This window comes from Pavona decussata, unplaced genomic scaffold (genome assembly GCF_977016875.1).
Source record: "Pavona decussata unplaced genomic scaffold, jaPavDecu1.1 SCAFFOLD_134, whole genome shotgun sequence".
Lineage (NCBI taxonomy): Eukaryota > Metazoa > Cnidaria > Anthozoa > Scleractinia > Agariciidae > Pavona > Pavona decussata.
In genome coordinates, this window is record NW_028145547.1 from 32,501 (window position 1) to 48,378 (window position 15,878).

General features: G+C 38.3%; 1 protein-coding gene and 1 pseudogene across 2 annotated transcripts in view; one reads left to right on the forward strand and one right to left on the reverse strand.

The window, feature by feature from the left end:
• LOC146467557 (microfibril-associated glycoprotein 4-like) overlaps positions 1 to 14,423 on the reverse strand; it is a 17,739-nt gene extending 3,316 nt beyond the window's left edge. The window contains exons 1-4 of one of the 2 annotated variants that reach the window (XM_085125338.1): positions 14,075 to 14,423; positions 5,101 to 5,215; positions 3,970 to 4,393; positions 1 to 862 (exon numbers count right to left, since the gene is read on the reverse strand). The exon at positions 1 to 862 is cut by the window's left edge and continues 3,316 nt beyond it. In XM_085125338.1, the coding sequence (XP_084981464.1) occupies positions 631 to 862; positions 3,970 to 4,393; positions 5,101 to 5,215; positions 14,075 to 14,398 (1,095 nt within the window). In that variant the 5' untranslated portion in view covers positions 14,399 to 14,423 and the 3' untranslated portion in view covers positions 1 to 630. Of the gene's footprint in view, positions 863 to 3,969; positions 4,394 to 5,100; positions 5,216 to 7,566; positions 8,140 to 14,074 lie in introns of those variants that run through there. The other variant, XM_085125339.1, reaches the window with a different exon arrangement.
• On the forward strand, positions 10,037 to 11,773 carry LOC146467558 (mini-chromosome maintenance complex-binding protein pseudogene; annotated as a pseudogene).
• Positions 14,424 to 15,878: the final 1,455 nt, after the last annotated feature.

Sequence of the window (15,878 nt, forward strand, 5' to 3'; positions counted from 1 at the left end):
AAGTCTTCCACTATTTATAAAATGTCTCGACTGGGGGAAAAAATCTCGACTCGAGGAAAAGATTCTCGGTATGAAGAAAAAATTCTCGACTCGAGGTAAAAATTCTCGACCCGAGGAAAAAATTCTCGACTCGAGGAAAAAATTCTCGACTCGAAGAAAAAATTCTCGCCTCGAAAAAAAAAGTTCTCGACTAGAAGGAAAAGTTCTCGACTCGAAGAAAAAATTCTCGACTCGAAGAAAAATTTTTGGACTCGAGGTAAAAATTCTCGACTCGAAAAAAAAAATTCTCGACTCGAAGAAAAAATTCTCGACTACTTTTGTCCACTATGGCATTCCATAAACAACTTCACTGGTAACCATCAAAATCGATAACAAACAACCAGTCAGGTGAATAAAGCGTTTTTCCAGTTCTAACCGTCAAGGAGCCCGGCTTGGCAAAACAGTCTACAAGAACAGACTTTCATTTTCTTAGAGTAACAGAACAACGTCTAAAATAAACTGCTGATACTGAATTCATTCACAAAGAACACTAACCAAGTTATTGAAAACTAAGTAACAAATAAACCTTAACATTCTGCGATAAGCTTCACAACAACAGTAACATTTACATGATGTAAGGATGGTTAGTTCTCATTCAGTGTTCGGTCTTATCTTCATCTCAGCACGTTTCATAGAATGATGATATCCCCTGAAGGTATACCAATTGATCCCATCAGCAAATGAGTCATGCCGTCCGCCAAGGTACCATCCGTTAAGATTGGACCTGTGACAATCGTTGTACCACCAAGCGCCCTTGAACCGAACAGCACATGACGAATTGAAATTGTCGTAATCTTGATCTTTGGTAGAAAACTGCATACCGCTGAAAAGGGAAGAGAAATAAACATATAAGATTAAAATAGAACTATCAATGTTGCGAAAGTCCCGTTTCAGCCCTTATATAAGACAACACGAAACTAATTTGCTTTTACCAGTAGCCGAACAAAAAATTCGAAGTTTTAATTAATACTTCACTTATTAACAGGGACTTTTTAAACAGATGAAGAGTTGATTTTTTATTAATTAATTAATTAATTAATTAATTTATTTATTTATTTATACAGGAGCATCTGATTTAGCTAATAAGAAGCTAGTTTAAGCAGAGTCCTGATTAAACAATAAATAGACTCTAGAGTAAAATCAAATACAGCAGATCACACTACAATACTACTATTAAATACATCATACAATGGCGCTTGTTGAAGTTAGATGCTAATCTTATTTCAGAGGTAGCGAATTATAAGCATGCGCACCATTGATCCTAAAACTGCCCTGGTATTTGGTACGTAGTTCTGGGTAAGGGCGGTCGCAATAGATCTTGTTGTCTTCTTTGATAGGCGTGGATTTGGTCAATCTCGTACCCAGAGTCCTCAGGCTATTTGGTCAGCGAGTGGGCGCCAGGCAAGACTCTGGAGAATTCGAAAAAATTTAAATTTTTTGATTGGCTTCCCCGTAACAGTTTGCATTGTTTTACCGCAGAAATACTGCGGTAATAATATTCCAGTTTCCCAGAGTCTCTCCTGGCGACCAACTGCTAGCCAAAGAGCCTGAGGACTGAGGGTAGGAGATTGGGATTTGGTGGGCATGTTTAAATTCACTCAGTAGGTAGATAGGCGCCGGACCGTTGATGCATTTAAAAACAAGGACACATTTAAGGAAGTTACGGTGCGCTTGCAGGTGGGGCCACCCGAATTCTATAGACAGTTCGTCAGACCCAACAGAAACGGCCCTCGATTATACAAGCAGCACGGAGATTACGTTTGTCTAAATAAGATTTACTACCCTGGTCACAACTATCCCAGACGACCGCACAGTAGTCGAATAAAGGCAGTGCCACCGTGTTGTATAATGTAATCAAGTAGATTTAGGTAGGACTGTCACGAATACGACGTAATAATGCTAGACTGGAGGATATCTTTTTCCCCAAAGAGCTGACATGCTCTTTCCACGACAGCGTTTCGTCCATAGTGACACCGAGGCATTTAAAGACTAGTGTTGTCTGCCGTGACCGAGAAACCGTCGACTGCGTTAAGCCTCTGATAGGTACCTACCAGCGTTTTCATATCTCAGAATGATCTCTCTTTTTCTAAACTAACATACAACAAACAAAAGAAGAAATGACCTCAAGAACCGGGGTATTCGTTTTACCAAGCGAGAACCTAACCACTACACCACTAACGACTGGCTGCAGATTCTGCAATTTTTTGCGTAGATGTCCTAACTACCAATGTGCTAACCGCAAGCAACCTAAGCTAAATTGGGCCAGCCGGAGAACTATTCAAGCTAACTGGAGTGCTATTTGAGCTAACGGGAGTGCTATGTAAGCTAATTGGAGTGCTAGTTAGGCTAGCCGAAGTGTCAGTGTCTTGGCCTAACCTCAGCTTCACTTCATGTAATTTTAAGTGAATGTCCGTGGTTTGGCAAGATTTGGCGCTCTGTGTAAAACGTGAGTATTTTATTCCTCTGATGTTTAAGAAAATGATGTTATACTCACTAAAACATGTGAAATTAATAGTCAAGAATCATATGTTTAGCTTGCGGCGCAATTTAGATCACAGAGTTGCAAAAATTCTGACATTTTCAACAATATTCACAGGTGTAGGAAGCCGTTCAAAATATGGCATCGACATCGACCAAAACTTGCAAGTATTTTAATACTTGCAAGACTCTAACAAGTCACGAACATCAAGTAAGAAAAAACTAATTTTCTCGAGTGCAGCAGTAGTTCTCTGAATAATTTCTTCTTCTCCTGCACGCATTTCTCAAATTTAATTGCTTTGCAGAACATTAATAAAAAAAAACAAGGCTCCAATCGATAGAATAATGTGTTATAATGTGCAGAGAAGTTGCCAATGTAAAGCGCTACAAGAAGAAGAAAGAATCTTGTACACAAACGTAAGCTAAAAGTTAAAGTTGACAAGTCAACGGAAGTAGAAAACCCTTTGGATACCATCATCGCGTTAGAAGAAAGTCCCGAAGCGGAATTTCCCACTCCATTGAATTCGGGTCTTTGTTTACAAGAGAAATTTTTTTTATATATGCTGTATGCCTGTAAGCGGAACAATCTGTTCTTCGGCTGCTTCTTGGCAGAATAGAAGCATTACTTAAACTTTACAAAATGATTTCGTAGCTATTTTGGTTATCGCTCCACAATTTTGACTAAAAACGTTAGCAACCGCGTTGTGGGTTGTGTTGCATCCCGCCTCCAATCTTAACCTAATCTTCTCGCGCATACAACTGCGGTATAGTTCCAATCTTTTGTCAACCAGCGCGTTCTAAAAGCCGTCCCGCCTTATCCGACACGGAACATGGTTCAATTTACCAGAAAAAAAAAATCGAAAATCGTTTAATTACGATACTGCTGTGATCAAGATGTCAAATGGTATTAACACCAGTCACAGTAATTGCAATAAAAGACACACACAATATATAAGAAGTCGAGTCTACGTGCATCCAAACCTTGCATTTCGTAACCAATTTTTATATGTTAGATGATCGCTCGCAAGGAACGAAATTTCTCAAAATTGTCTTCACCTTTTGTCTCAACTTAAACTTTTTCAGTGCTTTAAGAATTCTATTAATAGGTACCTTAGAAGTTTCAAGGTTTAAAGTTTATCCTGAAATGCTTTGATACAATGTATTTTGTTTTCGCAAATTAGTTTTCGTTAAATGTTTAACATTCAACATCAACTTAATTGGATTGTTTATCTTACTTGTAATAGATCAGTGAATCACCAGCCGTGCCACATTTATCTCCCTCGTCTGCCACCTTAAAATTGCTGTGATCGGTCAGTATCAGTCGTTCGTGTTGCCATTAAATACTTTTCAGGTAAAGTTTATTATAAAATGCTTGGTTATTTTACCATCGCAAATTAGTTTTCGTCAATTATTTAACATTCAATATCATCTTAATTGGATTGTTTATCTTACTTGCAATTGTGCCGCGATGTCATTGAATCACCAGCCGTGCCACTGTATCCTCCAATCAATAGCCGATATTTATCCCCCTCGTCTGCCACCTTAAAAGTTGTGTATTCGGCGTAAGCGATATTCCCATCAAAGTCTTCCAGATCAACTCTCAATTTCATGTCACCAGCGGCTGTCAAGCGATGGAGTTTGTCGTTTCCAAGCCAGAACTCGCTGCCCAGATTTCCAAACCCATTTTTGTAGGACTTCCAATCGAGGAAAAAATCAACAGAGCCGTTCAAACGTCTCTGAAAAACGGTCCAACCGCCACCGACCGTGGTCATGTCACACAGCACTTGTATCGGTTTGCCGCCATCTGGAATAATGGTGTACACACCACTGGTATTGATTCCAGTTTGAAGAAGCTGGGAGCAGCTTTTAATTGGCTCTGAAAATGAGCGAAGAAAAAAAGAACGTAGTGATTTTATTCTCGAATGATAACGTGAAATTTAGGGATTATTGCACTGTTTTTTATGTTCACCAAACTTATGAAAAGTTTCGCTCACCGACGTGCCAACAGTCAGAAAACACACCGGAACTCGATACATGTAACTTTTATTCAAAGGCAGAGGGAGAGTGAACAATACGCATTCGCTATTATAACGTTGCAGAACTTTGTAGAATCACAACCTGCCAAAAACTACACAGTTCATGAATGCGTAAATAGTCTCAAAACAGTCTCCAAGTAGTCTCTAAATCCATTGACATTAAGCTAAGAGTGTACGTGTATTTCCAACACTTGTCTGGGTACATTTTTTCATGGCCGACACTTTTAATAAAACTTGATGTTGTCATAACAACCATATTTTGACAGATAGATCTTTTAAAGATTTGACTTATGCCGCTTCGTCGTGAAAACATTTTCATTCTATTGTGGTAACAGATTTTTAGATCAGCTTCGTATCTTTGTACTCAGGTTTTCATTATATTTCGGTTAATTTTTCTAGTTTCTGGGAACCTGTGTAAAGTTCAAAAATCCTTAATGACGATAGTCAACGTTTAGAAGTCATGACAATTCGCACGTCATCTGCTGCAATCAGCTTATGTTGCAGACTTTAGGGGAAACCTTTTTGGACGTACGTAGTCTTGACCTACCGCATGGTATCCCTGTGTAGCCGGTGGCACATTTGCAGTGAAAGTTGTCTTCATAATATTCAGGGATGCAGATTCCTTTGTCACCACAAGGCGTGCTGTCAGACTCACAGATGCTCTATTTTAATATTTAAAAAAAAGCGACTGAGCCTTAAGCAATAGATAAGGGGTTAGTTTCTACAGAAAATGTGGTGTTACGTTGGTTGGGATGTTGAAACGAATGATTGGTTTTATCAACAGAGTTGATAATGTAATTTTGCATCCGTAAACAGATTCGAGTAAACGGATCTCTTTACGGTCGCCAAATTAACCCATCAACTCAGATGCTAAAACTTAACATTCGTGAGGCTAAGTGACTTGCAGGTGGTACTGCAGCAGGTGCTAGAAGCTATGGCGGCATGGGTGGCTATTCCCCTTTCTATATTTGTTTTTGCTGCACGCATTGTTAGCGCAAGACAAATATGTCTCAACTTCATATGAGTCTCGCTTAATGACCGGGCTCATATGAAGAGACCCAAAGTGGAAATCCTCCCTAAAGATTCGATGATATTTGTGCATGGAAAATGCGTGATCGTTGCTCGTTGTCCCTGGGGAATGTCAGTAGCATTATGTAGCAGTGGCAACATAAATCTAAAGAGATAAAATCTCATTACAGTAAATAAGCGGTACTGGACTTAAAGAAATTAAATGTAATTATTTTTCAAAAAATTGCGTTAAATTACGTTAGTTTGTGGTCTAGAAGAGTTAGTTAATTTCTGCGAAAGCCGAATTGCTTGCATTTTTCATGCAATCCTCCGTAAAACTGTAAATTTTATTTCTTCTAAAGCGGGTGATGGCGGACGATGGCGAATTACAATGTAAATTTCAAAGGGAAATCACCGTAAATGGAGGTCCATGTTGTCTTTCTTCGAAACACCAAAAGCTGTTCATTAATGGTATGAAGTGAGAGCACGGAAAACCACTAGCGATGGATAGCCTCGCAAGCGGCAAGAAAAGTTTCAGAAGGCTGGAACTTTGTTCAGTTGGAATGATTTGCAGTAAGCAACGACTCCTTCAACTCATGTCAAAACGTGGAGAATTGGACAAAACCTTAAAGTAAGTTTTACTTTGCTTGAAGTTATTTTAAAAAGCATACATTAAGAGATGGATTTATCAGAAACTTAATCAGTACATAACATTTTCTTAAATTGAAGCCGTTTCACTTTTTTAACGGTCTACTGGCGAATCGGTGCGTTCAGTTATCATGTCAAAATGCGGAAAATCCATTTTTATAGCCTTTTTTCTTATTCGCCCTAGGAATAAAATAAGTCGGCCCCGCAGAAATTTTTACAGATTTATCAATGACAATGTCTACTGTGAACTAGCAATACATAGTGTCATTTCTAGAACTGATATACTTTTTTGAAATTCAAGAAAATATGTTGCCTGTTTTGCCCATCAACTAAAATAGCTGAAACACTGTCTACTTCATTGACCGTTAAATTTATTTACAAATGATAAAACCATAAGCCACATATATTTTGCAAAGTCGAATAAATGTTTTAACTTTGGTATAAGTCTTACGTTGTAGTATATTAACAGACTGAAGAAATGGTGTTTTGCATTTGGCACTTTTCACAGCAGCTTCTGAGTTCAAAATTGGAGTTTGTGGTGCTAAAAAACAATTGATGTTACCATTGCAACAATGAAGTAAGGACGTTAATAAAGGGCGTTTTGGAACATCTCCCCTGAAGATCTCTTTGCATGCCAAATTTGAGGGGGGAGGAGGGGTTAAGAATTTTCATTTCCCACTTTGTTTGAATTTGACAGAGAAGTGTTCTTAAACTCGAATCAAACTTCACGTTAACCCAGGATTAACTTAATCGGGCTTCGAACAACTGGGCCCAGATGGCTACAAATTTTGCCGCTTAATTTGTATCATAAATACCAAAACTTCTGATTTCTTTCCTCTGATGAGAAGGGACAATTTAAAAGAATGAACGGTAGCGCTTTTTTACTTGGCATATTTAAACTTTTGGCTACTAATATTTGATGCAACTGGCAGATCCAGTTAGTTCTCTATCAGAAGTCAGTTTTTCAACATTTTGCGATATGCATTTCCCACAAAATGACTGTAAAATAAAAAGCTTAGTATTCCTTGATAAGATACAAGATTTCTATACTCGCGTTATTAATTTTCTTCATTTACAAATTTGAAATTCAGTCTTATCTCAAATTAAATTTCCCTGCAGCTCGCTTTTCTTGGAATTTTAATTTCAAGGGGTATTTTTTCCTAGCCACAACAAGCTACTAATAAGGTAATGAAAAAGCTTAGGTCAAGAAATTTCTGAAAAATATAGGAAAGAGCACTTTCAAAACGACACATGTATGAAACATCTTCACCTGAATAACGGCTATTTAGTTCCTGCTCACGACTTCGGTAAAAGCTACATTGAATATTTTTCTCTTAGTTTTTCAGAGAAAACTTACCTGTATCCCCCTATAAAGCATTTTTTCATCGTCTGTAAAGTTCTGATGACTTGTAAATCGATCAGATGCGCTTAACTGGCAGGTGAAGTTGTCTTCTTCGTTCAATGAACCAAAGTTGTAAGACAAACAAAGGGCGTCTTTGATACACGCAAATTGGCAAGAGACTTCAGAATCCACTGATATCTCTTGAAATACACTTCCATTGAGTTTCTTTCCACGTAAAGCTTTGGCAAAGTTGATGGCTTCCAAGTCTGGATCAACAATGCGAATCACGGCGTAAACAGCCGCAACAGAGAACACCGTTAACCAGTAAACTAGATACATCTTCGAACGATGTTTGTTGTTAACAGAGAAACAAAAACCCCTTAACTTTTCCAAGGTGTGTCACATATAGTATAGAGAGTTTTCAACCTTTAAATTATTAACGAGAAACAAAGGAAGACCCAATTACCCTGAAACCCATTAACGGAAGAGATCTCACATTTCAAGCCTTTAGGAACTTTAGGCGTGAATATACAATTTATCTGTAGCAAATCCACATAGTTTGGAGCATCAACTGAAATCCTTTGTTGGTTTTTTGCCGGTCAATATTCATGTACCAGTGCCGTTCTTCATCATTGTCCAATTCACCATCTTTATTAGCAGCGGTTTTAGCCCCAACTGATTTATTAATATAAATGCTTCTTCTTCTTCTTCTCCTTTTTTATTATTATTCATTTCCTATTTTTAAAAGAACGTGATATTAATAACTATTTCGGTTGTACATAGGCAAGTGAAAGTAAACGATAAAAACGAACAACGTTTCGGTGTCGTCATGACGCCATTATCAAGTTCGAAGTAATAAAATATCTGTCAAGGTCTTGTTAAGAAGATGCTTGCCAATAGAACAAACACCGTAATGTCCCTAAAGACCTTGACAGATATTTTTCTGTCCTTAAGAACTGCATGAATAAGTTCGATTGCTTAGTTTACGAAATGGGGCCGTTGCTAATTAGAGAGTTAACACCATCTTCGTTTATAATGTCCAATTGGACTCAATTCAAGCAAAACTATTTGCGTGACATTAAATTAACAATTATGGCTAAATTCAGGCGATATTCCGCAAGATTGAGCAGGATACTTGTTTTATTATTCAACACTGACTGATAACAAAGCAGAGGTTTATAGCAGAAAAGCTGGAGGCGATCTCTATTTGTCAAAAAAAGAAACTTGTAACATAGTTCCCGCGCGCGGACCGACATGAATGAAAGCGGCAGCTTTGTTCAAGTTTGAAATCGAGAGCGTTTTGCATCAAATTAAAAATTGAGTACTCGTCTAGTGCGCCAATCACTCTGGCAAATTTTCCACAAATTTGTGGCCTCAAAAGCTAAAACTAAACAGTATTTTGAAGCTGCGAAGGATTTGTTGTGTCAGCCAGGCCGAGCTGGATAGACTGGAAAAGCTTTTCAACGATTTCTCGGGTGAGTGTTTCTTTGTTTACTACGCAAGGAATTTCACGATCTTTCCTCAGTGTTTTCACAAACGCATCTTGTGCCTTGTTGCTTGCAAGAACTCTGGATTTGTTAAGATACTTAATGTTTTTTCAGGCGGCTCTAATGCTTCTGAGAGTTATTGCTTTGTACTCCGTCTATCTTTTTGTCTGGCAGAAAGCTAAAATTTGTCGAGGCACTTCAGTACGAGCTCGGACTTTCTCAGGTGGTTTTCTCCATCCCTCCAATCTCTGTTTAACGGTTGCGAGAACCAATCTAAGAAAATACAGGTGCTGTTTGCAATTTCTGAGCCTTTGATAGAATACGGGACAATCCAAAAGTCTAGCGAAAAATATATCAAACGTCTCTGCTGAACTGTAATTTGCCAGTTCATAAACAGAAAGTTAAGCACTGAAAGTCTTTGCACTAACCATTACAATTCTCAACAACAAACTTGGTTGCCTTCTTTGTGTTCAGTATAAAACAACGTTATTAATAGTTTGGTGTTCTAGCGAGGTCATTACTTTTTGAAAACGCTCTGTCATTTTTCTCCCCGACCGCACGAAAACTACGTATATCGCAGAATGTCTGTTATGTGTGGACGACGTATATTGAGTTCACCATGACCATATTTGGGCAGTATCACAATGTGTTGAATAATAAATTCAGATATTATGTTAATTTTGTTGAGGTGAACTTTTTCTAACATCTGACATTGACTTTATTTCAATTACTTCGAACTTGATAATGGCGTCATGACGACACCGAAACGTTGTTCGGTTTTATCGTTTATTTCACTTGCCTATGCATATCTCAACCTTTACTTATAGGTATTTTGGTTTTGGCAGTCAAAATAACTTAAACAGAAACTCGTACCCTTGGCCGTGAGTAACCATCCTTTACTGAGATGCACGGTCATTATCCATGAAATTATTTTCCTCGGGAAAGCCTCAAGGGTTATTTATTTGTTTTGATTAAAACTAGTACATATATTCAGATGATATATCTTCTAATTGATATTCTCCACTTTTCAAAACTTGATGAATGACTATGATCGGACTAATGGAAAAGTTTACGACCGATGAAAGTTTTGCATTTGGAGAAGATGTTGACATAATCGTACTTGTCAAATTAAGTCGATGCCGGAAAATCTGGAAAATGTTTGAAGCATAACAAACCGGCAAACTGACCATTGCTTGTGGTAATGGACTCCTGCTTGACTTTAGAATTTATGTAGTAAAAGGGTAACTAATTTATTCTTCTAATAAAAGACGCTTTCGATAAACATTTAAGAATAAAAATCAACGATAAAAATTTTGAATGACGTTTCGATAACTCGCTCATCATTTTCAAATTCTAAAAGGTCAGATTGTTAAAAGGTCTTTATATATTAAGAATGCGTGTGAAGTCTCGTTGCACGTTTATTACAGTTACCAGTATCAGGAGCTGAAATGGAAGAAGTAATTTTGGGGCCTCTCTTGTCCTCAGCAGGTGACAGTAATGTTACCCCATTAGGAGCTGATCTTAATTTCCCACTTCCTAATGAGAGTGGTCCAGCCTGCTCGGTTCATTTCTATGATCAAGAGAGCAAGTTTAAGGTTAACGACATGGTTGAGTTCATTGGCGTCCTCTCTGTTGACCCTGGGCTTGCAATGTTTGCTGACCAGAACATGGAAGATGCACCTGACTCAATGGTCCCTGCTCCGGATGACCTAATCACCCCAGAAGAGCAAGCTGTCCACCATCCTCCATTATCACTTGTCCCGCGACTCCATTGCTTGACGTTTCGTCATTTGACTCACTCCAACCTATGTGTCCCTTATAACATCAAAGGGGAGTTGACCACACACCTCATGGGGCAGTTTGCTGAGGTGAGAGGGGAATTGCTGTCCTTCCTGACACAGGTTGCATATGGTGATGTGCTGGCTGCAGAGTACGTCCTCCTTCACTTGGTTTCATCAGTGTACAACTGGGCAGGAATTATGCCAGTTGGGAGGTTTGCACTAAATGTCAGTGGGTGTCCACTATCACAGTCATTTCCTCAAGAGGTGCACAAACTAGTTGAGCAACTTGTACCCAAGTGTCACTTCTTGTCCATGACACTGAACAACGTGAACACTTTGAGCTTTATTCCAAAGATGGACTATACAGCAAACCGACTGAAAAGCAGCATCCTGCAGTTATCAGAAAGTTCAAACTTGATTGTGGATGAGACGGCTTTAGAAGCTGGGCAACTTGATGGAAATGGTGTAAGGAATGTAACAGCTCTGGGGAATGTCATCTCATGGCAGAAACTGGAGTATGACTTCAATTATTACAAAGCAGAGTTTACCACCAATCTTCTGGTGTTGATTCTGTCAGAAGGGAAGTCTCTGCTTCCATCAGATCGCCATGTGGTCCTCAGGCAGTGCAATGCACCCCAGCCAGCAGGGAGAGTTCTTGGCAGTATCTCTCCAGATACCATGGAGCGAATGCGAGCCTTACTGGGTGTGGCACGACTGGCTGAGTACTCTTTGTCATCCGAGATGCAAGAAGTTCTTCAGAATGATTTTGAGAAGAGTAGGCAGCAAGATCATAGCAACATGACCGCAGAGGATTTTCATCTCTAACTGCAGATGTCACGTCTGATGTCTCTGAGCTATGGGCAAAGCACTCTGACGCCAGAGATGTGGAATCGCGTGAAACAGATGGAAGTTGAAAGAAGAGCAAGACTGATGTCTGTTAATTCTCACAACTAACTGCCATTGTATACATTATGTAGTACAACCATTAATGCTTGTGCCTAGCTAATCCAAACTTAAAGTTTATGACCTTCAGTTTTCTTAAGATCAACTTCAGCTTTGTTTAAACTATCATGCAACAGTCTGATATTTTTGGAGGAGCATTGCACAGTACAGTAGTTACAGTGACTGGAAACTGTTTAAAATTAAAATTGGCTTACTTTGAGTTACGTTGGGTGGCTATTCCCCTTTGTATATTTGTATTTGCTGCACGCATTGTTAGCGCAAGACAAATATGTCTCAACTTCATATGAGTCCGGTAGCCAGGCTCGCTTAATGACCGGGCTCATATGACGAGACCCAAAGTGGAAATCCTCCCGAAAAGATTCGATGATATTTGTGTATGGAAAATGCGTAATCGTTGCTCGTTGTCCCTGGGGAATGTCAGTAGCATTATGTAGCAGTGGCAACATAAATCTAAAGAGATAAAATCTCATTACAGTAAAAAAGCGGTACTGGACTTAAAGAAATTAAATGTAATTATTTTTCAAAAAATTAAGTTAAATTACGTTAGTTTGTTTTCTAGAAGAGTTAGTTAATTTCTGCGAAAGCCGAATTGCTTGCATTTTTCATGCAATCCTCCGTAAAACTGTAAATTTTATTTCTTCTAAAGCGGGTGATGGCAGACGATGGTGAATTACAGTGTAAATTTCAAAGGGAAATCACCGTAAATGGAAGTCCATGTTGTCTTTCTTCGAAACACCAAAAGCTGTTCATTAATGGTATGAAGTGAGAGCACGGAAAACCACTGGCGATGGATAGCCTCGCAAGCGACAAGAAAAGTTTCAGAAGGCTGGAACTTTGTTCAGTTGGAATGATTTGCAGTAAGCAACGACTCCTTCAACTCATGTCAAAACGTGGAGAATTGGACAAAACCTTAAAGTAAGCTTTACTTTGCTTGAAGTTATTTAAAAAAGCATACATTAAGAGATGGATTTATCACAAACTTAATAAGTACATAATATTTTCTTAAATTGAAGTCGTTTCACTTTTTTAACGGTCTACTGGCGAATCGGTGCGTTCAGTTATCATGTCAAAATGCGGAAAATCCATTTTTATAGCCTTTTTTCTTATTCGCCCTAGGAATAAAATAAGTCGGCCCCGCAGAAATTTTTACAGATTTATCAATGACAATGTCTACTGTGAACTACCAATACATAGTGTCATTTCTAGAACTGATATACTTTTTTGAAATTCAAGAAAATATGTTGCCTGTTTTGCCCATCAACTAAAATAGCTGAAACACTGTCTACTTCATTGACCGTTAAATTTATTTACAAATGATAAAACCATAAGCCACATATATTTTGCAAAGTTGAATAAATGTTTTAACTTTGGTATAAGTCTTACTTTGTAGTATATTAACAGACTGAAGAAATGGTGTTTTGCATTTGGCACTTTTCACAGCAGCTTCTGAGTTCAAAATTGGAGTTTGTTTTGCCAACAAACAATTGATGTTACCATGGCAACAATGAAGTAAGGACGTTAATAAAGGGCGTTGTGGAACATCTCCCCTGAAGATCTCGTTGCATGCCAAATTTGAGGGGGGGGGGGGGGGTGTTAAGAATTTTCATTTCCCACTTTGTTTGATTTTTACAGAGAAGTGTTCTTAAACTCGAATCAAACTTCACGTTAACCCAGGATTAACTTAATCGGGCTTCGAACAACTGGACCCAGATGGCTACAAATTTTGCTGCTTAATTTGTATCATAAATACCAAAACTTCTGATTTCTCTCCTCTGATGAGAAGGGACAATTTAAAAGAATGAACGGTAGCGCTTTTTTACTTGGCATATTTAAACTTTTGGCTACTAATATTTGATGCAACTGGCAGATCCAGTTAGTTCTCTATCAGAAGTCATTTTTTAAACATTTTGCGGTATGCATTTCCCACAAAATGACTGTAAAATAAAAAGCTTAGTATTCCTTGATAAGATACAAGATTTCTATACTCGCGTTATTAATTTTCTTCATTTACAAATTTGAAATTCAGTCTTATCTCAAATTAAATTTCCCTGCAGCTCGCTTTTCTTGGAATTTTAATTTCAAGGGGTATTTTTTCCTAGCCACAACAAGCTACTAATAAGGTAATGAAAAAGCTTAGGTCAAGAAATTTCTGAAAAATATAGGAAAGAGCACTTTCAAAACGACACATGTATGAAACATCTTCACCTGAATAACGGAGATTTAGTTCCTGCTCACGACTTCGGTAAAAGCTACATTGAATATTTTTCTCTTAGTTTTTCAGAGAAAACTTACCTGTATCCCCCTATACAGCATTTTTTCATCGTCTGTAAAGTTCTGATGACTTGTAAATCGATCAGATGCGCTTAACTGGCAGGTGAAGTTGTCTTCTTCGTTCAATGAACCAAAGTTGTAAGACAAACAACGGGCGTCTTTGACACACGCAAATTGGCAAGAGACTTCAGAATCCACTGATATCTCTTGAAATACACTTCCATTGAGTTTCTTTCCACGTAAAGCTTTGGCAAAGTTGATGGCTTCCAAGTCTGGATCAACAATGCGAATCACGGCGTAAACAGCCGCAACAGAGAACACCGTTAACCAGTAAACTAGATACATCTTCGAACGATGTTTGTTGTTAACAGAGAAACAAAAACCCCTTGACTTTTCCAAGGTGTGTCACATATAGTATAGAGAGTTTTCAACCTTTAAATTATTAACGAGAAACAAAGGAAGACCCAATTACCCTGAAACCCATTAACGGAAGAGATCTCACATTTCAAGCCTTTAGGAACTTTAGGCGTGAATATACAATTTATCTGTAGCAAATCCACATAGTTTGGAGCATCAAAATCCTTTGTTGGTTTTTTGCCTGCCTATATACATGTGACAGTGCCGTTCTTCATCATTGTCCAATTCACCATCTTTATTAGCAGCGGTTTTAGCCCCAACTGATTTATTAATATAAATGCTTCTTCTTCTTCTCCTTTTTTATTATTATTCATTTCCTATTTTTAAAAGAACGTGATATTAATAACTATTTCGGTTGTACATAGGCAAGTGAAAGTAAACGACAAAAAACGAACAACGTTTCGGTGTCGTCATGACGCCATTATCAAGTTCGAAGTAATAAAATATCTGTCAAGGTCTTGGTAAGAAGATGCTTGCCAATAGAACAAACACCGTAATGTCCCTAAAGACCTTGACAGATATTTTTCTGTCCTTAAGAACTGCATGAATAAGTTCGATTGCTTAGTTTACGAAATGGGGCCGTTGCTAATTAGAGAGTTAACACCATCTTCGTTTATAATGTCCAATTGGACTCAATTCAAGCAAAACTATTTGCGTGACATTAAATTAACAATTATGGCTAAATTCAGGCGATATTCCGCAAGATTGAGCAGGATACTTGTTTTATTATTCAACACTGACTGATAACAAAGCAGAGGTTTATAGCAGAAAAGCTGGAGGCGATCTCTATTTGTCAAAAAAAGAAACTTGTAACATAGTTCCCGCGCGCGGACCGACATGAATGAAAGCGGCAGCTTTGTTCAAGTTTGAAATCGAGAGCGTTTTGCATCAAATTAAAAATTGAGTACTCGTCTAGTGCGCCAATCACTCTGGCAAATTTTCCACAAATTTGTGGCCTCAAAAGCTAAAACTAAACAGTATTTTGAAGCTGGGAAGGATTTGTTGTGTCAGCCAGGCCGAGCTGGATAGACTGGAAAAGCTTTTCAACGATTTCTCGGGTGAGTGTTTCTTTGTTTACTACGCAAGGAATTTCACGATCTTTCCTCAGTGTTTTCACAAACGCATCTTGTGCCTTGTTGCTTGCAAGAACTCTGGATTTGTTAAGATACTTAATGTTTTTTCAGGCGGCTCTAATGCTTCTGAGAGTTATTGCTTTGTACTCCGTCTATCTTTTTGTCTGGCAGAAAGCTAAAATTTGTCGAGGCACTTCAGTACGAGCTCGGACTTTCTCAGGTGGTTTTCTCCATCCCTCCAACACGAGTCGAAATCTCTGTTTAACGGTTGCGAGAACCAATCTAAGAAAATACAGGTGCTGTTTGCAATTTCTGAGCCTTTGATAGAATACGGG